The sequence below is a fragment of the Rhinopithecus roxellana genome, chromosome 7 (assembly GCF_007565055.1).
Source record: "Rhinopithecus roxellana isolate Shanxi Qingling chromosome 7, ASM756505v1, whole genome shotgun sequence".
NCBI classification, from domain to species: Eukaryota; Metazoa; Chordata; class Mammalia; order Primates; family Cercopithecidae; genus Rhinopithecus; species Rhinopithecus roxellana.
Genome location: NC_044555.1, coordinates 3,465,195 through 3,492,936, shown reverse-complemented (window position 1 = coordinate 3,492,936; position 27,742 = coordinate 3,465,195). Strand labels below are relative to the sequence as shown.

General features: G+C 34.2%; 1 protein-coding gene across 3 annotated transcripts in view; it reads left to right on the top strand.

Moving 5' to 3' along the window:
- Positions 1 to 27,742, top strand: part of DMD (dystrophin) — a 2,245,117-nt gene that overhangs the window by 721,999 nt on the left and 1,495,376 nt on the right. For all 3 annotated transcript variants that reach the window (XM_030933724.1, XM_030933725.1, XM_030933726.1), the window contains 2 exons: positions 14,901 to 14,988; positions 25,204 to 25,445. In XM_030933724.1, the coding sequence (XP_030789584.1) occupies positions 14,901 to 14,988; positions 25,204 to 25,445 (330 nt within the window). The remainder of the gene's footprint in view (positions 1 to 14,900; positions 14,989 to 25,203; positions 25,446 to 27,742) is intronic.

The following is a 27,742-nucleotide window of genomic DNA, read 5'->3' as shown; positions in this document are numbered from 1 at the left end:
AAATTGGCAAAATGTCTTTGTTCAAGTTTACTTCTTTGAAGGTATATTGTCTGCTATGATTTTTGAGGGAAATTATCTTAGTAGTAGAACATTAATTAGAGAACATTAAACTCTGATTTTCAAAGTTCGTGTCACATATTTGACCACTGAAAATATGAATCACCTTTGGTATTTTATTAGCTAATTAAAAATGGTTATTGATTTGATTCTTACAGGTTTCTGTCTGATAGTCTGTTTCTTTATCTTAAAACAGCTTTGATCAGGCAGGAAAATTGAGTTCCATTATTTCAGGAATATAAATCATAAAAGTTCCTGTTATATAGTTGCCTTTGAACAATTTGCATTTTATCAATAGTGGGAGCATGACAGACTAAAAGTGCTCAAAAATGTACAATATTTTATAACTGGTTTTCTGATACCTTGTGAGTCCCCTTTATCGCCCTGAACTCTCATTTTCTGAAATAACAACATCGTTCTTAATTGCCTCCTAAAATAGGACATGAAATGATTTACCTTGATGTTTCCCTCAGGCTCAATATAATGTATATGTATTAAAAATCTTCAAGAGAAATACATAGTAATGATGAAGGATATTCAGTTTAGGTATATATTAATTTTCTTACTGTATCACCTGTCAGGTTATATAGGTTACTTTGAACTCATGGCAGGCTCGTGTCATGAACTTGAGTGGTATTAATAAAAATGGCTAAATATTCCCAACTCTTTTTTTTCCACTTGATTTCTTCATTTACTCCTTTCAAGTGCTTTTAGCCCATGAGCATATCATAGGCCATTATCAGTTCAATTTCACATATTTTAAAAAATGGAACTTTTAGACCTAAGCATAATTTTTTTCCTTGCATATTCGCCATGTGTTTTATTCATATAATTAACAAAATGCACTTATTTAAAAGCTGATTTCTAGGGGACCTTTCTAATCAAAATGTCCCTGGACCACAAATATTGACATTGTCTGAGAGCTTGTCGGAAATATAGAACCTCAGAACTAGTAAATCCAAATTTGACTTTGAACATTTTCCAGGAGCGAAGCCTATGCACATAAAGGCTTGAGAATCAATATTCTAGGACACAGTCTTGGGCTTTACCTAGCGGTTCCCTCTCACATTCTTTTAATGTCACCACAGTTCAGACTTTTTAGCTGAATTAACAGATTCTAACTACTCAAATTATTTCAGTGAGCACATGGTAACGTAAATTGGTAATAAAAAAAAAAAAAATGGCCTCCTCTGATCTCAAGGGGGTTTGATAAGGTGTCTGAAAATCTGGAGCTTGTACCAGTTTCTCTTGAAAGCCTGCCTATCAAGTCGTTATGATCATCTGGCTTTGGGCTCTTCATGGGATCTACATTTGATTACACTCTTTCAGAATCAACTTTTTACTAACTCCCGCTGGAAATCATCAAGCCAGTTAATTCTTCCCCTTTCTCCTATCTCTGTTATCTGTGTTTACTACCCAGAGTATAGGTACCTTGAGTCTATCTTTTCTTCTATCTTTCTCTCTATGCTGTTTTGCACTTTCTTGTCCTTGCTTCACTTCCTCTGCTTTCCCACACTCTCTCACTCGGCAGGCTCAAACCCTTTTTCCAGACAAGACTTCTGTCCTATGTACTTACTCTACTCAGCCATGGAAACCACTTTTACCCTGAAAAACAGCACTGTGACTCATCCCTCTTTTGTACCCCCACTACTTTAGAATGACTGACTCCCTCACCTAACAGAGACAATTCCAAAGATACTGCTCTCTTGATGTAAAAATACCTCTTTCCTTGCAGTTAATGACTTCTGGCCATCTATTATCTACCATTTTATCATATTTTCTCATTGAAGACTTTGGCACTAGGTTAGGAGACTTTTTCACCCAAGTTGTTCTTTCATTCTTAGTCATTTCAGCACGTGGGCTCTCCTGCTATCGCTAAAAGCTTCTGTTTCTCTCATCTCCTCAATTCAGCTACCTGCTGTCGTGATTATATGCAGATGTTGTCATTGTCAGACATTACTCCATTTCTTTAATAACATATTTTAACAAAACCAGCAGTTCTTCATAAGCTTTCCATGCATCCTAAGTATATTTTCGCCTTAGTTTCTCTCAACAATTATTTCAAGCTTTTGTGGGGTACCTAAACTTTCCCCGTCATTCACAGTAAATGACTTCATCTCCTACTTTAGTCAAAATAATATTTCTCAAATTGTGGGTATTTGTGCTCATTGTCTCTCTCTCTCTCTCTTTTTTTTCCCACCTGCCTTGGTGGAAGAGGCTAGACTTCACCTGGTTGAGGTTCATCTCTGTGTGTATGTTCTCAGCAGCATCCCTGACTATGTATTAAGCCACCTGCTTCCATTCAGCTATATATCCAGATTGTCAAAAAATCTATGTCCCAGGTCTTTATCATCAGCCTTTAAACTGGTTGTATTTTCATCTTTAAGAAAGTATCCTCTCCTGTAAACACACATGTGAATATACGTGCCTTATCTTACTCAATCCCTCTGTAGAACTAGAACCTATTAACCTCTTTGCCCTCATGAAATTCTTTCCTCACTTGGCTTATGGGATACTGCTTTCTCCTGATTAATTCTTTCACATTTTTGGCCATTTGTTCCAATTCAGTTTTTCTTTAATACTGGTATTCTTCAGTCATTGTTTTTCTTCTCTGGATATCCTCATTCATTCCCATTCAAATGGTATCTATTTTTGAATGAACCCTCCCCCGATATGTATCTTTAGCTCACATCTCTTTCTTAAAACCTATTGTGGAAGACAGTGTGGCAATTCCTCAAGGATCTAGAACTAGAAATACCATTTGACCCAGCCATCCCATTACTGGGGATATACCCAAAGGATTATAAGTTATGCTGCTATAAAGACACATGCACACATATGTTTATTGCGGCACTATTCACAATAGCAAAGACTTGGAATCAACCCAAATGTCCATCTGTGACAGACTGGATTAAGAAAATGTGGCACATATACACCATGGAATACTATGCAGCCATAAAAAAGGATGAGTTCATGTCCTTTGTAGGGACATGGATGCAGCTGGAAACCATCATTCTCAGCAAACTATGGCAAGAACAGAAAACCAAACACCGCATGTTCTCACTCATAGGTGGGAATTGAACAGTGAGATCACTTGGACACAGGAAGGGGATCATCACACACCAGATCCTATTGTGTGGAGGAGGGAGGGATAGCATTAGGAGATATACCTAATGTAAATGATGAGTTAAAGGGTGCAGCACACCAACATGGCACATGTATACATATGTAACAAACCTGCACATTGTGCACATGTACCCTAGAGCTTAAAGTATAATAATAAGAAAAAGAAAAAAAAAAAAAAAAAACCCAGGGTGATATATCTGACTGCCTAATAGACAATTTTAATTGATGTTTGCCTGATATCTTAAATCTCATTATTTCCCCAGACCTCCTTTATTCTTTCTCCTTCCTTTCACCCTGCAAACAGCCTAATCCAGAAACCTGAAAGCTAACTGGGTCATCTAGATTTTTTTCTACCATTCACAAGTCCAATCTTTGACAAGTTCAATTAATCCTGCTTCCTTAACAGCTCTTGAAAATGTCCAATTCTCTCTATTCCCATCACCAAAACCCTGATTAAAGCTAATATCATGGTTTGCTTCTATTTAAGATGACAATCCCCTAGTTGGTCTTGCCTGCTACTAATGTTATATTCCTTTAGAAATTTTCACATCACCTCTGCCAAACCGAACTCATTAAAACATAAGTATGATCTTGTTATGTCTCTGTTTATAATCATTTGAGAAAGATAAAATCAGCTACTGATAGCCAGTAGCTGGCTTGGCACTTCGGTTAGGCTTTGAAACTGCTGGATGTTGCCTTGGTACTTGCAGCTAGTCTGTGATGTTCTCTGGTTGAATACAAACAATTGCTGAGAATGCCAGCATCATTCAGGGACACTCCATGGTTGTGATGAATCAAGATAAAAGCAAGACCACTTTGTAATCATATCTTAATACGGTCAAAAAGAATAGCATTGTCCAAACCACCCCTGATGACCAAATATCCCTCATCTTCATTAATGTGACACATCATGCTTCTTTACTAAATACAGCTTTAGCCTCTCTGCATTCCTCCTGCCATGTAGATAAAAATTTTAGGACACTCAACATAGAATTACCCTACTTCCTTACAACATCCAATCAAAACAAAACCCCACTTCCTTGATGCCCCCTATCACGTAACACAAGCCCACATCTTAAAATAAGCTTTTTCTAACATACTCTTAGAGACAACCCCATAGTTCCCTGTGATGCTCTGTCTCTCTCATTGCAGCGTGTAAATCAGGTTAACTTTGATAATCTATAAATATGTTCCCAGTGGTCTTTGTGTAAAAAGTGTTGACAAAGTCAGTGTCTTCTTATTGCTCTCATAAAGCCTGCAATGATCTAATTTCTGTTTACTTACGCAAAGTAATTTCTAGTCATTTTCACTTCATTTCCATTGTTGATTTCCAGAAATCAGGACTTGAACATGAAATGGCTTTGGTTTTATGTGTGTGTGTTTGGTTTTTGGTGTCCCCATGCCTAACACATAACCCAATAAATGTTTAACTATATGGATATGTGATTTTTTTTTTTCAGCTCTGCAGTCACATTTAAGACAGAACCTATTACCAATATGAAGGATAGAACAACTTCTGAATAAACATTTGAGTGAATAAGTTACTTTTCAGTCAAAGAGTAAAACTTCATTATAGAATGTTAAATGAGTAGATTCTTAGTTACTTCTAATATCAGAGTATGACTGATAGAGATCCATAACTTATTTTCATAATGTTAGAGAAGATACAGAAAGAGGAGGCTTTTAAGAGGTGCTAATAAAGGAGGAGGAACAGAGGTCTGAATCAACTTATTGAGGAATTTGTGAATGTCCCTGTTTCTTTGCTTAAAATTATTTTACTTTTGTTCCTTTTGTTAAATATTATACAACTTCATTGCCTTTTATTTTGCATTTAAGTTACCCATTTTAGAATTTATAATTCATGATCTGTAAGAATTTTCATGAGCCCATATTATATTTTATAATTAATCACTCATTTCTGATACATGGATTTACTGATGCCTTTTTTAGCTTCTATATACTTTACTTGAAATTATGTGTACTAAATATTTTAGAATCTGAGTAGTGGCTTCTAAACATATCATATATTAAGCATATAGTGAGTAAAGTATTTAGTATTCTATATGTTAATAACATAATTTAAAAACTATGTGTTATAAAATATTTATCCTTTTATGATTAAAATATATGTATATACATGTAGACATGTGTATGATAAACAGCTCTATAGAAAAACACACAGAAAAGCTGGATGACTTCATGAGGAAGAAATTTAAGAGAAAGATAACATTGTCAAGGGCAAAGTTATTTTTATGAACAAGGTACTTTCAAGGAGATAATTGTAGTCGTTATCAGTACTGAATGCTGTAATAAGCATTTTTCCTAACAAGAAGAAAATTAATGACTTTCACAAAATAACTTTTTGTACAGTACTGAGGACTGAACTCTGACTGTGGGTATTTGGACTAATATTGAAATATTGAAATATATTTAATTTCAAATTTCAAATTTCATTGAAGATGAAATATATAAAAGAAAATGAAGACCATGGTTGAAGAGTATTCAGATGATACCCTTGGTCTTGAAAATAAGGGAAAGGGGTATATACGCAGTACGTATGTGTATGTACATACATGTACATACACACATAGAGGAGATGGAAGATCAGAGCCATGAAATAAAAAGAGAGAGTTAAGATTCTACCAAGTTTTGTCTCATGGATTGCATATGGTACTCTTTCTTTTCTACTTAGGTAATGGTTTATTACCATTGTCAGGACTTGAGCTGAAGAAAAGGTGGATGTGCCCAACTCCCAATCGAATATGCAGTTTCTAGAATACTTTGATGTAATCCATCCCTCCTTTACTGAGCTTGCAGCATGTATCCCCATGGACTGGTTTTATGGCCACTTTATGTAGAGCTGTTAGAGTTTGTTAGGAATCTACACTTTAAGAGAGTATTGTGGGTAAGGGGAGAGACCATAATATTGTATATGGAGGCATTAGGCTAAAATAGAGCTCGCCTTATTATGTATCTACAGTGTACCAGCAACTTTCATGGAGACTTGAGATAGAGTAGAGGAGGATATAGATAAGGATACCTGACCTTATATAGTTTACATTCTAGTGGGAAAGATGGAAATGAAGCAAGACTAATATGTAAATCATATGGAATATTAGTGATAAGTTACAAGGAGTAGAATAAAATGAGAGTTAGAGCATGTATGTGTGTGTAGACAGAGTGACACTAAAAGGCCTAGCTGAAAAAGTGGCATTTGATGGAGAAAAATGTCCAAATCACTAATTTAGGGCCATTTTGCGCATGGGGAAAAATAAATGCACAGCCGTGTAACAGGAGCATGCCTGTAGCATCAGGGAACAGCTAAGCGTGTGTCTGCAGCAAAAAAGCAAGGTATTCAGTAGCACAAGAATTCAGAAAGGTTAAGGAAGTTAATTAAGATCAGATCATGGTAAGGACTTGAGCTTTTACTCAGTTGTCAGCGAGTTGAACTGAATCCTGCTGTCTCTGTCTGCCGTGTTGATAATATATAATCAGAGAACAAAGGTTGAAATATAAAGACCTTTAGTATCCTATTTTGAAATATTCATACCCCTCAGAGATGATGGGGTACTTCTTCTAATATGGTAGTAGTGAGCACCATAATAACTCACTTTCTGGATGTGTTTTGAGGTTAGAGCCAACAGGACTTTCTGATGGATTGAATATGAGACTTGAGAGAAAGAGAGGAGCAGACGGTTCTGCTTTTGGCCTAAACAAAGGAAAATATAGATTGAGGCCTAGGACACTCCAAAGTGAGAGTTCAGGGACATGATTAGGAACCTGCAAAGGAGATTGAGTAAAAGTGACCTCTGAAGTTGGAGGAGAACTCTGTGTTCTGGTAGTACATGAAGCCAAATTAGCAAATATTTCTGAAAAGAAAAAGGAATCCACTGAATCAAATCATAGCGATAGGTAAAGTAAGGACTGAACATCAGTCATTGAATGTAGTAGTTTGGGGGCCAATGGTGAGACTGATAAGAGCAGTTTAGATGGGACTGAGTAAGAGAATAGATGTGAGAGCCAGTTTTTGTTTTTGTTTTGAACCAGTTTTTACTTTGTAAGCTAGACCTGTGAAAGGCCTGTGTTCCTCCTTGTTGATACACAATCATTTAAAATGAGGACAGTTATCTTCCTTTTTCAGCAAAATATTTCTCTTTAGATTTTGTTTTTGGTTTTTGTGCTTTTCTGTGCTTTTTAATGTATATTCCTGTGAGTAAATGGGAGACGGTAGAAATTTTAGGAACTACCAATCCATCCTACCTTAAAATAGAAGTTCATGTATTTCATTTGAGGACAAATGTGTGGGTGGCCAGATCCCAGGAGAAATGGAGATTTTCAGTGATGTTTATTTAGTCAACTTATTTTTTTTTTTAAACACTTTTTATGTGTGGTTATTTGGACATTTCCATGAACAAGGTACTCTGATCATCTCTTGTGTCAAAAATGTTTCCATGGCCAGGTGTGGTGGCTCACGCCTGTAATCCTAGCACTTTGGGAGGCTGAGGCATGCGAATCACGAGGTCAGGAGATCGAGACCATCCTGGCTAACACGGTGAAACCCCGTCTCTACTAAAAATATAAAAAATTAGCTGGATGTGGTGGCTGGTGCCTGTAGTCCCAGCTACTCGGGAGGCTGAGTCAGGAGAATGGCGTGAACCTGGGAGGAGGAGCTTGCAGTGAGCTGAGACTGCCCCACTGCCCTCCAGCCTGGGCGACAGAGCGAGACTCCGTCTCAAAAAAAAAAAAAAAAAAAAAAAAAAATAAGATTATTGAGGTTACCTTTAACTAGAATGAGCCCATATTTCAGTTTGTCTGGTATAGTCTTAGCTTATGTCAAGTCACTTGGCTCAGCTTAATTATTCCTAGCTCCCCATTTTACTATAAAAACTATCTCATTTTCAGAAATAAAGAGCCTCCTTTAATCTCCTCAGAAGTCTCATGTCATAGATATCTTTATTGCTATTTTACATAGAAAATATTGAGGTTCAGAAAGGTTGAAGTACTTTATTAAGGTCAAATGGTAAGCAGTAGAGACAGAATTGGAAACAGCGGAGCAAAAAGGGTGACTGCAAGCCTTGTTGTTACAGTACCTTCTTTAACATCTCTTTGTTACACTAAATTTTATTATTTTAAATCAACTGTCTACAGCTGTGTCTGAAATGAAATGTTTTCTGGACTCTTCATTGTCTCGTTCACACTCTTCAAGGCACACTTGTGTGCATATTCTTCTTCACTTTGCAATGTTCCTCTCGAAAGAAATGTGCCCTAACAGAACCCAGATATCTTCTAAACATTGACAAATATGCAGATACCATTGACCGCTTCTTTCTGGGGTCTATGTCTCGCTTTATGCACCAGTTATTCAGTTTACTTGAGCTGTATACAGAGTTGGTAATCAGCCCATAGACTGTCAGAGTCCATTCTGAGTGACCCGGCATTCCCTCTGATACCTTGTTGCCCATGCTGAATTAATAGTTAAATAACTTGAACATCCCTAATACATCCAAACTATAAGCTCCATTTGCTGTGATGTATACTCTGATATGCTCACACCTTTTTGACTAATATCCATTGAAATACCCCTAGCAACAGCGGAGTATGTCTGAAAGAAAGTTGAAATTCAAAGTAGAAGAGCAGGGCTCTAATATTGAATCTAAAGCTTCCTAATATGATGACCTTTGATACATGATTTAATCTTATTGATGCTCAATTTTCTTTTGTAACAAATGGTATACAATAATGCTGATTTCTTCTTTCTTACAATTATTATGACATACATATGGAAATTATGTACATAAACTGTAATTTGGTAGTATAAAGAATCTCATTTTTAATGTGGCTATTGCATTGTTTTCAAAATTTTCACAAACCTCTCTGTGCCTCACTTCCTTCCTCCATCAAAATGGGAAAGTAATTGTACCTACTTTATAGATTATTGTTTTTGTTGTAGTTGCGGTTGTTGTTACTGTTACTATTATATTAGAATAACTGGAACAATGTGGCTAACAAGATATTAAAGGTCAAATATGATTCCTGAGATACTGAAATATAAGTTTTGCTCTCTGTTAGTAATATTAATTGATTCTGGTAAGTTTAGAATAAAGAGATTATGATCATAACATTTAGAAGGCTATTGATAGTTTATTTTCAATCTTTATAAAGACCACACAGTGTTCTCATTCTACTTTTTATATCATTTCATGTAAACTAAAGCAAAAGTTCAATGTAGATAAAATAGAAACCCCTCTGATAGGAGAGGATAACTAAAAGTAACTCAGAGAACATCACTTTACTCAGCTTGTCATTTTTCTTGTATGTGTTGTATTGTGGTATATATTTTTTCTTTTATCTGTGTGTTTTTTCCTGATGTTCAAATTCTGGACACCCCAAATCCTCCTGTCTTTCTTGATATTTACATTACATATTTACTTAAATGTGCTTATTTTTTCTCATCTAAGATGCTCAGGGTGCTTTACATATAACATTTACCTTTTAATGGAGAATAAATGTAAGCAGTGAAAAACAAGTATGCCATAAGCTGCGAAGGACAGATAGCTTAGATCACAAAAATTAAGAAGTTGAGAAAATAGAAATATTGGAGCTTCATCTAGGATCTTACTTTTAACCAGATCTTGTAGCTACTACCTATTCATGGACTTTTCAGTTCAACCAACAAATTAGAACTATCCATGATTGTCCACATGTTTCTGGAAACAATTCAATACTGTCTTTGTGAAACTGAATTTCAAGACAACTCAGAAGTTTCACCTGCTAATTGGAATGGGATCCTGGGAACATAAAATCACAAAATACCACAAACTGTGTGTTTCGAAATTTTCAAGTGGAATCCAAGATATTAAAAAGTGTCTGTCACTTTCAGAGTTTCTTAATTAATTAGATGAAACTGAGTTTTCATTTGTTGCCCTTCACAGCATCATGTAAAATGTGTGTCTTTCAGCTAAGTATAGGTACTTAAGAAAATAAAACAAAACGTATCACCTTATAGTTTTTTTTTTTTTAATTACTCTTAATTTATTCTCAGTTTTAATTAGTATTTTATATATTACAGCTATTCCTGATGGGAGTTTATTCTGTCAATGATTGGCTTTTTTAGCATTTTGTACTCTTAATACTGAATCCAATATTCCTAATTCATGAAACCTTTTTTGTGATTTTAATAGACTCTATTTTTAGAGTAATTATAGGTTCACAGCAAAATTGAACAGAAGGTATAAAAATTTCCCATATAACCCTGCTCCCACACACACATACCCTGCCCCACTGTCAACATTTTCCACTAGAGTGGGATATTTATTACAATAGATGAACTTACATTGACACATCATTATCACTCAAAGTTCATAGTTTTTACATTAGCATTCACTATTGGTGCCACACAGTCTATAAGTTTAAACAACTTTACAATGACATGTATTTACCTTTAGAGTATTATACAGTGTAATTTCACTGCCATAAAAATCCTCAATACTTTTCCTGTTCATCTACCTGTCTCTGCTAATCTCTAGAAACCACTGATTGTTTTGTAGCCTTTTCCAGACTATCATATATTCTGAATTGGAATCTAGGGTGCAATCCTGTAGTATATAGCCTTTTCAGATTATCTTCTTTAACTTAGTAACATGCATTTAAGTTCCTCCATGTCTTTTTATGGCTTGATAGCTCATTTTTAAGCACTGAATAATATTCCATTGTCTGGATGTATCACAGTTTATTTATACATTCATCTACTGAAGGACATCTTGATTATTTCCAAGTCTTGGCAAATATAAATAAAGCTGCTATAGCATTCATGTGCAGGAATCTATATGGACATATGTTTTTGACTCCTTTGGGTAAATGCCTCAGAGCTTGATTGCTGGATCATATAGTAGAATGTTTACTTTTGTAAGAAACCTTCAAACTGTCTTCCAAAGTGGCTGTACCATTTTGCATTGCTACCAGAAATGAATGAGAGTTCCCATTGCTGCATATCCTGTCAGCTTTTGGTTTTATCAGTGTTCTTGGATTTTGGCCATTCTAATAGGCGTGTAGTGGTATCTCATTGTTGTTTAATTTGTAATTCCCTGGTAACATATGATGTGAAACGTATTTTCATTTGCTTATTTGTCATCTGTATACTTCCTTTGGTGAGGTGTCTGTTAAGGTTTTTTGCCCATGTTTTAATTTGTTTGTTTTTGTTACTGAGTTTCAGGAGTTCTTTGTGTATTTCGGATAAGAATTCTTTACCAGATATGTCTTTTGTAAATATTTTCTTTGAGTCTGTGGCTTTTCTTTTCCTTCTCTTGGCAGCTTCTTTCACAGAGCAGAACATTTTAATTAAGTAGTATTCAACTTATTCTTTCTTTCTTTCGTGGATCATCCCTTTGGTGGTATACCTAAAAAGCTGTCAGCAAACTGATAGTCATTTCTATTTTCTCCTAAGCTATCTGCTAGGAGTTTTATAGTTTGACCTTTTATTCTAGAGTCTGTGATTGATTCATTTTTAATTAATTTTATGAATTATATGAATACCACAATTACTTTCAAGCAGCTACACAAATTTCTAAATTCAGTGGAAACATTGCATTTATTTTTGGTATGTTTAATTTTCATTTTTATTTTTTATAATTTCAACTTTTGTTTTGGATTCAAGAGTAAATGTGCAGGTTTGTTACATGGGTATATTGTGTGACACCGAGGTTTGGTGCTAAACATAGTATCCAATAGCTAGTTTTTTGGCCCTTTTCCCGTCACTTCCTCCCCACTCTAGTAGCCCCCAGTGTTTCTTGTTCCCATCTTTATATCCATGTGTACCCAAGAAAACATGGTTTTGAACCATAATGCTGTGTTCCACAAAAATATATGTTAATGTTATTTTATTTTATTTTATTTTATTTTATTTTATTTTATTTTATTTTATTTTTGAGACAGAATCTTATTCTGTTGCCCAGGCTAGAGTGCCGTGGTGTGATCTCGGCTCACTGCAAACTCTGCCTCCCAGGTTCAAGCAAATTTCCTGCCTCAGCCTCTACAGTAGCTGGGATTACAGGTGGCTGCCACCATACCTGGCTAATTATTTATGTATTTTTAGTAGAGACAGAGTTTCACCAAGTTGGCCAGGCTGGTCTTGAACTCCTGACCTCAGGTGATCCACCCGCATTGACCTCCCAAAGTGCTGGGATTACAGGTGTGAGCCACCGTGCCCAGCCCATGTTATCATTTTTACAAATATATTCAGTGTTGAAATTTTAAAGCGAATTTATGATAAAATTCACAATGTCAGATATTTCACCATCAAGAATATAAACTTCGAATGAAGTTGATCCAGTGAATAACATGAAAATAAATAAATTGGAATTAAATAATTGGAATTAAAAGAAGGGTATAAGGTTTATGTCTAGATAAACTTTTTTGCATGTAGATGTTGCATTGTTCAGGGCCATTTGTTGAAAGACTTTTTCTCCACTGCATTGCCTTTGTTTCTTTGTCAAAAATCAATTGATTATATTCACGTGCATCTATTTCTGAGCTTTCTATTCTGTTCCATTGATTTACCTGTCTGTTCTTTTGCCAATATTACTCTGTCTTGATTACTGCAGTTTGTATCAAGCCTTGAAGTCAGATATTGTCAGGTCTGCCACTTACGAAACTCTTTAAAATAAATTAAAAAAAAAAAAAAAAAACCCTTATTCAGGCCAGGCATGGTGGCTCACGCCTGTAATCTCCCCTGCTCCGCCCCCAGCACTGAGGTGGGCAGATCACAAGGTCAGGAGTTTGAGGCCAGCCTGGCCAACATGATGAAACCCTGTCTCTTCTAAAAATACAAAAATTAGCTGGGTGTGGTGATGCACGTCTATAATCCTAGCTACTCAGGAGGCTGAGGCAGGAGAATTGCTTGAACTGGGGAGGCAGAGGTTGCAGTGAGCTGAGATCATGCCACTGCACTCCAACCTGGGCGACAGAGCAAGACTCTGTCTCAAAGAAAAACAAAAACAAAAAACCTTTACATTTGTAGCTATTTCTTTAAATTAGGGAGTCTTTTCAGATATGTAAAAATATATGAATTATTGTATAAGCATGTCCATAATTTCATGTGCTTGGTAAATAGTCTTGTCTAGATGATTACTTTTTCTTTGAAACTATTTCTGATATTGCCATATTATATGAAAGAGTTTCCGTCTGTCACCCAGCCTGGAGTACAGTGGCACAATCATAGTTCATTGAAACCTACTGAGACTACTGTGCTCAGGCAGTCCTTCTGCCTCAGATTCCTGAGTAGCTGGGACTACAGGCTCATGCCACCATGCCTGACTAATTTTTTAAAATTGCTTTTTTTTTGGAGATGGAGGTCTTTCTGTTTTGCCTAGGCTGATCTCAAACCCCTGGCCTTAAACAGTCCTCCCGCCCATTTCTTCTGAGTAGCTGGGATTGCAGGCCTATCTTAACAATTTGCTTTTAAAGGAATGTATTAGATCTGCACTGTACAATTACAGTTAACACTGGTCACAGGGAACTTTTAAATTTTAAATTAATTAAATAAAATTAGATTACATTTTCATTTTTTTCAGTCACACTGACCACCTTTCACGTGCTCAATACCCACATGTGGTTATTGGCTATCATATTGAATGACACAGATATAGATCATTTCCATCCTTGCACAAATTTCTACTCAACAGTTCTGCAGACTGTGCATGTATCTATTATTTACCCTCCCCTCTGTACTCCAATATTATACCTGGAAATATTTTTTTTAATGCCTGTGGATGTAAATAAAGTCTTAAAAAGTAGCCTCATGTAGAATAACCTTCTGCCTCAAATTCAGGAGAAATCTTTGTTATAATACTATTGTTAAGTCACAGGTGTGTTGTTCTTACTATATTTTAATTGCATTATAGTTTGAATAGTTATATTTTAGGACATATACATTGTTATAGTCTCATCTTCTTGATATTTATAGTAATGTAGTTCTACTCTATCATGGTTTAAAATTTATGTCTCCATAGGAATATTATTAGCTAAGCTCAGTAGTATGAAATGCTGGTTACTGTTGACTGAAATAATTTTGTATTTGTTGTTCAAAATTTAACTCTTAGGAGAAATAGAGGAATTTAGAAAGCTTTTTGAAACTCAATCTGGTCTTCCTTGGAAATAGGAGTACTATGATTAGTTTTGAAAGAAAAATTAGCCTACAGGCTTGTATTTAAATATGTATATATATATATATATATATATATATATAATATTTCTGCTAAATTATTTATGGTAGTTTTATTTTTTCCATTTTATATACATACTGGATTCTCAATTTGATTTTTAATACTGCCCATATACTTATCAGGAGTAATTTCAATGGTGTATTTTTACAAGATAAATTTCATGTTAGTTATGTGACACTTTATCTTTCATTGTTATGAATTGCCTTTTTACTTTTTGCAGTCTCATATTGAAATGTATCAGAAACTATAATGTAAAAAAAATGTTGGGTAGAAATCTTATCATTAAAAGTTGCAGCAAGTCATGAAAACGGCTCATGCTTTCATTGCCGTTTTGATGTTTTTGATGGCAAAAGTATTGAGAAAAAAAGTCTTTAGATTCACATGAGAAGCTGACAGAGTGAAATATCTTAAGGCTTGAAAGGGGAAGTAGAAGTTATAATTATTGTGTAGATTCACAATCCTTGTATTGAATTACTCACCTTTGCTATCATGCTGCAGGCCATAGAGCGAGAAAAAGCCGAGAAGTTCAGAAAACTGCAAGATGCCAGCAGATCAGCTCAGGTCCTGGTGGAACAGATGGTGAATGGTAATTACACAAGTTGATTTAGATAATCTTCTTAGGGATTTGATAAACACATAGGTTCATATTTATCAGCTGAATTATATCAGACAAGCACTTCTTGAATACAAATTTAAATTAAAAGGGGTTCATATGTTTGTATTATTCTTTTTTTAATGCTAAGCAAATTATTAGGAGAAATTCAACTTTGAGTCCATTGGAAGAAAATGGGAAGTGGTAGAATATTTGATCAATCTGTTGCAGAGAAATAAACTTTAATGCAAATCCTGGTAGCATTTGTCCAAATAATTTAAGAAAATACGGTTTACAGAAATTTGAAAACATTAATAGTCATGTTATATATGTAAAACTGATCATCCGATTTTAAATCATTTTTGCAATATGTTTTTCCAAACAGACTAAAATTAGATGGAATGTTTTACCGTCATTCCTGTTTCCTAATAATATGTGTGACATTTTCTATGTTACTTTTTATCACTTTCTCTCATTTAAAAAAAAAGTATCTTCGGGATAACCTTTATTTTAACTTTTATGGAGTGGGATAAAAGCACAAAGCTAGCAAAAACTTTTGTCTTTTTCAAGAATAAATTAAAATTAATCTTTGCTAATACTCAGTGCTTCAAAAGCTATGTGTACCAAATATGTCCTTGACATGATGTGTAAACAACCTTCTTTCAATTTATCATTGCTTATACTACTATATTTCCAGATAAAGTTTCATGAAAATCAGGGATAATGCTATTTCCAAATAAGACTATTTTTCATTTTGTGGGAGATGTTTACAAGAGCATCGTAAATAAATATAACAAATGTTTTTGTTGTGCATGTCAGCTTTTTCCAGCATCTGCCTGCATTTTGGGGTGTAAATTCTGTGTGTAAGTTATTTTTTGCCTTAATTGCAAATTTGGCATTAAAAAGTTCAGTGGTCTTCCTAGAAAATCAGTTCATTTTCTTCTTCTAATGAGTCCCATGACTGACTGTATTTGGTTAAAAATGAAAACAAGCAAACGTAACAGCTGAGACTTGAGTGAACAAGTTTAAGAACAGATAATGAAAATATCAATAGATTTTTATTTAGATGTATGTTGCTTGGTAATTTTAACTGATCAACATAACAGCATATTCATGTGAAATAAAATTTGTGATCTAAAAATATCCTCCTAGTTATGTAAGTTCCTCCTAGAAACTGTATTATCACTTTTTCATTTTAATAAGCTGATGCAAGAGCTATACTTTAAATGGTCTCATTTCATAATTATATATCAAGCTTACCTCACTTTAGATCATCTGATAACATACACTGAATTAATCAGAAATAATTTAAACGTTTAAAAATTAAGGGTATGATTTTTAATTTTTGGTAAGTAAAACTACATGCAGGATTTAAATGATCATGTGACTAATGACAATAATAGTTTTCCAGGTTATTTCCCTCATAGTTCTAATTTTTGGAGGCATGTAGAAAAATCAGGACATATAGTAGGTGCTTAATAAATATTAATTGACCAAATTCTATTTAGCAAAGCAAAATTAATGCAGTCATGGAGGTAATGACATTGGTAATTTTGGTGTGAAAATAATTAGTAATCCTTCTGAAGGAAAATGCTGACTTTGGCAGATACCAGGGAACACTGGGGGATAGGGGTATGATTTGAGACATTCCTTTTTGGTTGACTGTATTGATCAAATTTTATGCTACCCATTTGTTCTACCAGTAAAGATATGGTCTAACTGATATGTCATTAGGCTCAAGTTTGGGTCACAACTGGGATGACTACTTAAAATGACCATAGCTCTGTTTCCCCATTAAATAAAACAATTTATGAAATTACTTTGAAAAAAAAGGCTCAAATATTCTGACTTATCTGTTTGTTCCTTTTTTGTCTTTCAAGGAACAAATTGCATAATATTTACTTTCCGTGTTTGTGCAAATTATGAGATAAGCTAGACACATATTAAGTGCCTGAAGTACCTCTTCAGGTGTATTTCAGAGGGACTGCTACCTTAAATCATTAATAGCTCCTTTAGCATAGAGCCCAAAACTACAGTTGACTGGTGTAGCTCATGAAGCTGAAAGACAAATGAAGCTTTCTGTAAATGAAGATTCCAAGAATTATTGCATTAAAACTCTTAAATTTATAAGTCCAGAATCGTCTTTCCCAAGCTTAGGCTATGGAGATACAGTAAATCTTACAGCAACGTAAGACACATACATTCTTGCCCTTTTTTGTAGAAAGGAAAATGAGAGCTGAATCAGTGTCCTTCATTTAGGACCTCATGTAAATGACTGTTCCTCTTCACCACGTATAGTTTCCTCAAAAATTAAGATAAATATAATCAGTCTTGTATAATACCATAGTATTATGCCACTAATAAAAATATATTATAAATATGTGTATATATTTATAAATTTGATATATGCTGACAGTGAAAACATTTAACATATATTCATAGTGAAAAAATATGTGGAATAGCATAAGCATAGCTATTATATATTTTTAAAAATTCTGTGAACTGTATTTTACATGTATCTATACTGGTACATGCATAGCAAACTGAATTTTCTACTTAAAATAATTCGCCCTGAGATTAAATTACTTTTTAAAAATCTAGAATAATTTTGTAACTCATTAGTTTGCTTTTAGAATGAAATTCCAAGATGGAAAAAATAATTTCTCATAACTTAAATTTTACTTCAGTTTTGACCTGAAATGGTATATCTGACATATTTCCAAATGATTTTTGTCTGTTTCTAAATATCTGTGAAGCAATGAAGATTTAACATCACTTAAGTAATGCAGAAAACAAAATCTATTTGTCCTGAAGGCAATTTCTTGAAGGAATTGAAGACATATGCCGAGAAGACAGGGTATGGTGTTAAGGTTGTTGAAAGTATGAAATTTACCATGGTTACAATGTAGAAGCGACCCTCATTTGATGGTGCAAAGTATCTTTAAAAATCGGTTGTATGTCCTGGAAACAGTATGTCTACTAACATATGTACAGTTTTTCAGTGTCACATACAAGTTTTATGATCAATTGGAAGATAATTTTCGTTTTGACTATATTTTATCAAATGTGAAGAGTTGCATGCAGAATTTTAAAACAGTTAATATTAACCATCTCATTAATTTTACAGCAATAATTTATATATTAAGAGTTTATAGACAGTAAGAGATTCTTACTAATTTATTTGGAATTTTTAACCAAAGAAAGGAGTTGGCCAAATTGCTTGCCTACTTTAAAACTATACATGGACATTTTCCTTATGGATGTTCCAGTTCTTTTGGTCAGAGTAGAAGTGATCTTTCACGATCATAGACTAAAAAGAGAAGCTACTAAAAGGAGAGTGTTAACTAAAAAAAAAAAAAATCATGTTTCTGGCATTTTGGCATGAAATTTTGGTATAAATTTTAACTGATTTATCTCTATCTTAGCTGTATTTTTTTGTTTGAACTAACATTAAAATTAATTTACTGTTCTTATGTCAACATTAATTGGTTGGATAAATATGACAGAATATTGGATGGTGCAAAGTACCTCTTTTTACTAAAGACTTTTTTGGATAGCTATAATTTTCATGCGGCTTATCGTCAATATGTAAGATTAGGATCATAACCCTGGTCTCAGGAAGCTGTTAACTTAATGAGGGCAAGTGAAAGGCTAGATCAGGTAGCCAGTGATGTATTTATATATTCTTGTAGCTGTGTATATTGAAGAGGGAGTTTCCAAATTCTTCATCTTACTTTTTAACAAAGATGGGATGATATAACTTTATTTAAGGTTTATTTTTTCATTTCTTAATTTAAATACAAAATGTAAATAATTTAGAAATTTAGAAAAATTTAGCCATTAAATACAGTAAGTAATCTTTCTAATGCTTTAATAATATCGCTAACTAATAATGGTTTTCTAAGATTTTAATTTGAACAGTCTTTAAACGGATGCTTATCAAGACCAAGGCCTTTCAGTCTATTACTGAGATTGTGGAGTTTTAGGACAACCTAGAACTAAAATAATATACATATGATTATACCTAAACGTATATCTATTTTTATCTATTTAGGATTAGATGTAATCCTTTCTGTAAAATAGTATTCTTGCATGAGTACATACAGTCTCATCAATCAGGTATAACACAGAAAGCCTAGTTTAGATAAACTGATTTTCCATATTAATACTGAAATTACCAAAATATGGTCATATCACAACATTCATTTGAAAACATATTTAGGCATAGCTCAGGTTCTCATTCTTTAGTCTATAAGATGCTTTCACCATAATTTCTAGAGGAGATACTATAATTATCTAATAAGATTAGTTGTGTTTTCTACATTAAATTGTGGTTCATTTTCAGTTCCTATTTGTAGTTTTCTGTGTGTTAATTAAGAGTCTAAAGACAATCACATTAAGGACATGTTTAAATAAAAGTGGTAATTATTAGTATATTAGACTAAAGAACATCTCAAAACTATCATTCCCTCAGTACTAGATTATAGTGTTTAAGGTGATACCTAATAATAAGTATGCTAACTGTTGTAATTAAATGGCACAGAATAACACTGATGAGGGCTCTTCTTACCTATAACATTAACCAAGTAACTGTCTTTTATTTCTTGTATTTTGATTCATAGCTTATTAGATAATTTCACATGAATTATGTTATTTGAGGTGGGCAACCACGTTTTGTCAGATGGGTGAGAGTTTGGCTCATCTCAAAGCTAAAACTCTCATGATCAGTGGAAAGGTTTTCAGTAACAGCAGCTCTTCTAATCATATATTTTAAGGGCAAGACATATTGCAAATAGTCTGTATACAAATGTGGCTTGGAGATTGTACCATTTGTAGTAGCCCAGTCCCTCCATCATGAATGAGTAGCCTTTCACAGTTGCATATATATTTCCTCTTCTCTTATTCCTTTCTCAGTACTGGGCAGTTTGATTTATATTTCTTCTTTCTCCACATGACACTCAGTATAATGCTCTACACAGAGTTCACATTCAATAAATGTTGTTAATTGACAGGCACATTTTTCTTGGTTTAACTCTGATCTCCAAAAGGAAGAGCCTCTGTGGGTGTGTGTGCGCATGGCAGGCATGTGCAGGTGAACTCCCATGTGCAGATGTGTGTGTGTGTCCATGTGTGTGAAAGGAGGAGACTGTTGTCACTGTTGTTGTGGGAAATGAGTGGTAAAAACAAATATGAGTAAAAATCTGACTTTTTTCTAATTTTATGATGTTTGAAAATAAAAAAAATCTAAAGGGCTATATTAGTAAAATTTGTATTGCCCTCACTAGGGATATTTCTTTCATATATACCATTAATTTTTAAAGCTATTACTTTAAGTCAGTGTGGTCACAGAAGCCTCTAAAATTTAGCCTCAGAACTTGTCTTCAAGGGTTTTGAATATATCTCTTTTACATTTTAGGCTATTATATTGAATGCTGAATGAACTTGTAATAACCCTCCCTTAAAGTGCAACAAAAATAGGAGACTGTTTATTAGCAGCTTTATTTTAAGTTTCTATTCCAAATATTCTTTTAATTCAAGAGCTCTGGAAACACTGGTTTTGCATTATTCTACCCTGGCTTCATGGCTAATGATGAATATAGTTGATGAGGAATACTTCACTTTAAGTGGCAGTTCTGAAGTACTTGCATGGAAGGTGGTGCACAATTAAAATTATTCTAACAGTCTGTTATGCACTGTACACAAGTAATAAAATTAATGGATGCACTTCAAGTAATGATCCATTTCCTCTGGGTGCAATATATTTATTCATAGACTATTTCAGGGGTTGTTTAGAATATGAGATGTGAATGGATTATGATCCATTATCCCTGAGATTCTAATGTGCTACGACAAAATGGTTTCCGTAAGTATTGTTCATAATGCCTGGTGTGTTAGTATTTGTATTCTTAAATAGCTAACACAAAATTAGAAAACAGATGCTCAGATGATTGATACCTAAAACTTTTCAGATATTTACACTTAAAAACTCTTAAAAAACTTACAATTTTCCATCGAGCCAAGGAGCATAATTCTATGAAATACACATAAAACAATTATATATAATAACAAAATTATTTTCTTGGAAAACACTTTGAAACCTTTTTTATTCTAGAAAGGTTTTAATGGTCTTAGAAAATCGACAGTAGTCCTGGCATCTAGATGGTCAATTAATTTACAAAGTTGAAGTAATAGCATTTCTAATTTTAAGAGAGATACATTAAGTAATGTGACACGTGACAGTGCTTCCCATCCCCTGCCCAAGTATTTTAAAGCAAATTTGATGCAAGAGAGATGGTGTGCTTGTTTGTATATGGCTTTTGGCTTCAGTGTACATTGGTCTCATAATTTTTATATTCATATAGAGTACATTATTGATTTGGTATTGAATGAGTTCATGAATACAGTGTAGTTATTTTCTTTCTACTCCAAGCTGAGAATTCTATCAGATACTGCCAGTGGAGACATTTTCTAGAGGAGTTTATAGCTTAGAAGGACAGTTTATGCCCTTATTGAGCAGGCAGCATATTCACAATGAATTAATACAGTGTTTGCATACAAATCCTTCATAACACGACTTCTGATTATCTGTGGCCAACATTATGTCTTTTCTAGTAACAGAAATTTCTGCATTTTTTAAGAATTTTTGGTTTCTTTGTAACTTCAGTCTCAAATGATTATAAATGTGGCAGAATCCAGAATTCTCAAACTCTTTTTATTTTTATTTTAGTCAGAGACAGGGTCTTGCTCTGTTGCCCATGCTAGAATACAGTGATGCAATCATAGCTCACTGCAGCCTCGAACTCCTGGGCTCAAAGGATCCCTGGTTATTGGTAAAACTTCTTTAAGAAATGTATGAATACACCTTCTATATCCCATATTAGTCCTGTATTATATAAAATTAGGACTAATTTTAAAATAGTATTATGAACTTTTTATACATGGTCTGTTGCAGTCATTAAGAAGACTCCCTCTCCCCCTAATTTTTGCACAAGAGATCTGGTCTCTTGTTTTCTCAATATTCTTTTTCATTTCCTCTATATGACATTGTCTAATATGTCTTTGTTGCCTAGTATGTGTGAGCGTTTGTTATAAGTAAGTTATATAGGTTAACTCAGAACTTTGATAAGTATCCTATGAGGTTGATTCTATTTTTAATCCTCATTTCATGGTTGAGGAAAATGAGATCCAGTGAAATTAAATAACTGAACCCATTTCACACATCTAGTAAGGAGCATCAAATTTGAACTCCTATCTCTTTAACATCAGAATTCTCACTGGTCATTTCTCTGCCTTTCTGCCTGCCTCCCCCTTTTTGCTATTATGGAAGTCGTTCTTTGATCTATCACTGCATTTTAATTGCCTGCATTCAGTTATAAATATCAGTGTTATGAATTTGTACAAAGTTGACTTTTCTTCATCATTTAAATTTCTTTTACAGTGATATATTGCAACATTTTTTGGGGACACAACAAAGAGTTTTGTGTAAAGATCAACAATGACTCGTTAAAACCCATCCCTAGATTTTAATAGATACTGCAGAACCTATTGGTACTTCACTATAATTTTATCGTTTTACAAAATTAACATATCCATATTGAAAATCAACTTACACTTTTATTTTTTCATTTTTTCATTTGCTACAATTTGTATTGTTGACCTTTCTCAGGGACACAGAGTGATTTCTCTCTGGATTCCCTTCTCATTTAGACAAGTGTTAAATAAAACTCAATCTAGCATCAGTCTATTGATCCCTTTAATTTAGCATTTCTTTTTTGACTATTTAATGGCTGGTTTATGTTGACTTTTCACCCTTCGTGGACTTCTAACTACTTGTTCAAGTTCAACATATGCCAAAAATATTTCTCCTAAATATCTGATCATTTAGATCCGTGCCACATTTTTTTGTTATTAAGTAACATAATTTAAAAATTCTGTCCAGTATATTTTTTAATTATACCTTTTAATTTTCCAGAAATGTTAAGGTTTTATCATAATACTTTTTACAAACAGAGTGCTCATACGATTGAAGTTTCTTATTCTTCTCTTATGCTTTTTACCAAATGTGGTCATTTTCTAACTACAGTTACTTAATGGTATCACTTAAAAAATATTTTGGTACAATCTTTGATCACTCCTCAAAATCCAACAATCAAAAACAGCATGTCATACCACATGTGCAGATGTCTCAATAAGACCAATTTCTTCCTTAAGTATTAGGAGGATATTAGAATATTTAGCTCCCGCAAACCACGGACTTCTTTTATAGTTAGATATGTGGAGCCATGTATATATTCTCTTTCTACATTCTGTTATTTCAGTTGTATCTCATTAAAAATATATCGAGGAAGAAGGAGGGGAAAATAGTTGACAATAATATTTGCAAAGTTTGTCTCCTTCACCGCAATCCTGAGAAGCATTATGCTTTGAAATTAGTAAAGTTACAGTTGTGTTTCAAATGAATTGAGGGACATGGTTTGGCAACATTAATATCTTTATGGCAAATAGAACATTAGAATATCAGGGCAGAGGGAAGTGAAAGAGGATAAAATAATATAGTTGTTGAATTCACATCTATATATTTTTTAGTCTTTAAAAAAGATAAAGTGGGAGGCATGTACAACTTAACGAAACCATAGGCCTTATGTTTCTAGAGATGCTCTTCAGACTTCTTAAGAACTTAGCTTCCCTTTAACTAAATTATATTACCAGAAAATTAAGTGAAATGAACATTTATAAGAGTAGATTATCTTAGGCAACCTACTCTTCTACTACCAACCTACTCTTCTACCTTTTAGGTATTTTAACCTAGAGAAAGAAACTTATAGTGAGTTCATGTTCTTTTGAGATCCCTGTAGGTAAATGAGAGACTATAAAACATTTAAATATTCAGTATTTCAAAAGCATAAGAAAGTTACCAGTGCTAATGTAGCTATTTTTAAAAATGCATATCATATTTATTTTCTCTTTTATATTCTGTCATTAAGAAAACTACATAAGCTAATAAATCTAAGAAAGTCTAAATTTTGTAAACTAACTTTAGAGAATTTGAATATTTTAACCCATAGCATAGCATGATATTGCCATGCTTTCATGCTATGTGTGGAATAATATGTACTTGGATTGACATTCATCATATATGAAAGGACATAGCATATTCCATGGTACATAGTAGGTACTCCAGAATGGTAATGGTGACAATGATGTGCTTGTGTTTCCATTTTTCCCTTGATAAAGTTTTCTGGGTTTGGTATTACTATAGATGATTTTAAAACTGTCAGATGAACTTCTACATTTATAAGTTTAAAAATGTTTCATATTAGAAAGAGTATTTTTCCTAGTACTTGTTTTACTTACTTGGATCTATGGACAACCTGAGATGGAGTCTTGCTCTGTTGCCCAGGCTGGAGTGCAGTGGCGCAATGTCGGCTGACTGCAAACTCCACCTCCTGGGTTCACACCATTCTCCTGCCTCAGCCTCCTGAGTAGCTAGGATGACAGGTGCTTGCCACCACACCCGGCTAATTTTTTGTATTTTTAGTAGAGACGGAGTTTCACGGTGTTAGCCAGGATGGTCTTGATCTCCTGACCTCGTGATCCACCTGCCTCGACTTCCAAAAGTGCTGGGCTTATAGGCGTGAGCCACCACGCCCAGCTGACAGTCTGTTTATTTCTAGTCTTCTATAAATGAAATAAAGAATAGTTAATCTTGGATAATTTTTTTCCTCTTTTTAAAATGATGAAAATACTATTTAAACTAATTTCCAAGCCCATTTTAAAAATTAAAAATGTAAGTTAGTTCGGGGAAGTATATTTGAGTAATGTGCATGATACTTAAAATGTATCTGAAAACATCCAAAATCTTACTTGTTCATGATCAGCCTTCCAGCTCCCATCAGAGCTTTGAGCACTTTTGTTTTTATTTAAATTCTTATTTAATATTTTATTTAAATACATTCTACTTTTCTACATCTTATGTCTTATTTATTACTTGATGGCATTGATAATCTTTATTGTGATACAAGTCTAATAATTACAATGAATGATCTGAAATCATATTTACACATTTATATCTTAGAAAATAATTGATTTGGTTTGAGATCATTCATGTGGTGAATACTTTTATAATTAGGATGTGTTGGCTTTCAGATCATTTCTTTCAGTCTGTGGGTTCAGGGGATATATTTAATTATTATTATTTTTTCTTTCTAGAGGGTGTTAATGCCGATAGCATCAAACAAGCCTCAGAACAACTGAACAGCCGGTGGATCGAATTCTGCCAGTTGCTAAGTGAGAGACTTAACTGGCTGGAGTATCAGAACAACATCATCACTTTCTATAATCAGCTACAACAATTGGAGCAGATGACAACTACTGCTGAAAACTGGTTGAAAATCCAACCCACCACCCCATTAGAGCCAACGGCAATTAAAAGTCAGTTAAAAATATGTAAGGTAAGAATCTTTCCTCCTCCCGTTTGGAGAATATTAATAGATGTTTCTTGGCAATTTCCAAGAAGACAATAACAAATTGTTTAGTAAGGAAACGTTCACCTTCTAAGGATTTAGCTGAGCACAATAAAGTTCAAAACGTAAGCAACAAAAATCAGTTTAAATATGTAAGACATAGATACCCGGATTCTAAAATTGTATTTAGCGTAGTTACACAGAGCTAATTGATGTGTCAGTTTGCAAAAGCATGAGGTAGATTAGGAGTGTGGAAACCACACGTATCCTATAAAAAATGGCCTCTACCTAGGAACTCTTTCTTTGCGACTAGTGAAACATAGGTGTATGTTGAAAAAGTGGAATCCATGGAAATAGTTAGAAACACGGGTCAACAACAAGCTTGGATGTGATATAATTGGATACATAAGGAAAATATTTAAAACTGATGGACCTCTCAAATTAGGATAATTTGAGGAAAGTTTCTTTACAAAGAGATATTTTTTAAATGTAGCTGGTGTATAGAAGAACCACACGGGATAGTGTAGTAACCCAGCTTCAGAGTTCTTACCTCTTGTAGGCCAGAAAGGATCAGGGAGAGAGAAGTTATAGAAACTCAGAAGGAGAGAGTCAGATCCTCATGGTAAAAGCAGCATGGCCAGCTTAAGGAATCCTCATAGAAATGGAGTCAGAAAAATAAACACCCCACTTCTCTTTTTTCCCTGCCTCCAGAATCTTGTCAGGGCTCTAAACTTAATCGTAAGGCAAAGGAGAAGGAACTGTCATCTGTAAATATCAGTCTCCTGGGTTACAGGAGAAGAGTGGATAGTGGATCTGGAGGAGCAAACAAGATATAAGTGGACAAAAGGGTGTGAGAAAGAGATGAAAAGATATTATGCCTTCAAGTGTAAGAAAACAAGAGCTGTATAATAATGAAAATAGCCTAAACTGTTGTCATTGTTACTATTATATATATTATATATATATATAGTGTCTCTAATGTTTCTAAGAATGCTACTAAATGTATTAATCAGCTCATGCTGCCACAACAAATACCACAGACTGAGTGGCTTAAACAACACAGGTTTATTTTCTGAGAGTTCTAGAAGCAAGAAAGTCCAGGACCAAGGTTTGGCAGGGTTCAGCTTCATCTTCTGGTAAAGGCTGTCTTCCTGGATTGCAGATGACCAACTTCTCACTCTGTCCTCACATGGCTTTCCTCTGTGTGTATACATGAAGAGAGAGAGAAAGAGGGCTATTTTTCTTTCTCTCTTTCTTTCTCTCTGCCTCCTTTTATAAAGCCACCAATCCCTAAGGGATTAGGCACCCCCCCCAACCCTGATGACCTCATATAAACATTATTACCTCTTAAAAGTCCTGTCACCAAATGCAATCTCACCAGTGGTTAGGACTTCATTCAACATGTGAATTTTGGAAGACACCATTCAGTCCATAGCACTGAGTTTTGGGAATATTATAGTGAGCATTCAAGGACCCTGCTTTTAGTGTATTTATGGAAAGCAGAGGAGAGAGATATAAAGCAATGGAATCAATATTTTTAAATTTCCTACTAGGATCAGTTGTATACAAAGATGCAAAGCTTAGGGAGAATGACTAACACGAAAAAACGAACCTGATAGGGCCACCAAGGGCATCTTCCTTGAGAGAGGAGCATTTGAGTTGAGACTTTTGTGATGAGTTGGAATTAGGTAAGAGAACAGTGAAGCAAAAGACTCCAGGCAGAAGGAACATGGCGAGAGGGAGCAATAAAGGCCAAGCACCTGAATGAAGACCATTGTAAATGCTGAACGTAGCGGGGCAGAGGAATGAGAGTTGAAGAGGAAAAGGCAAGCATATAGGAGACAAACCATTGACTTCTGGGACCTGCTAGTATCTTGGTTTAATTTGAGAAGCAAATGGAGATCACCAGAAGTTTTATATATTAAATATCGTCTGGAGGTTGAGGACGTCATCCTAAGGGAAAATATTTCTTTTACTGCATCCAGCCACAAAATTCCAAATTCTGTTATCACCTCTTTATCACCCCTTACTCTTTCTCTCAGACCCATTGTTGCCTGTTAATTTGAAGAATCACTTTAGGTAAAATATTTAGCAAGATAAGCTTAATATTATTCATACAAGGGCAAATATATATACTGTTCTGCTGTAATTAGTGATAGGCAAATAAATTATAACATGTTTCACAGCATTTTCTTTTACTTGGAGAAGTTTTATAACATTAGAGTGCATATTTAGCTCATATTCTAATGCTTGGCAGAACTGGTTCTTAATATTCTGGGGGTTAG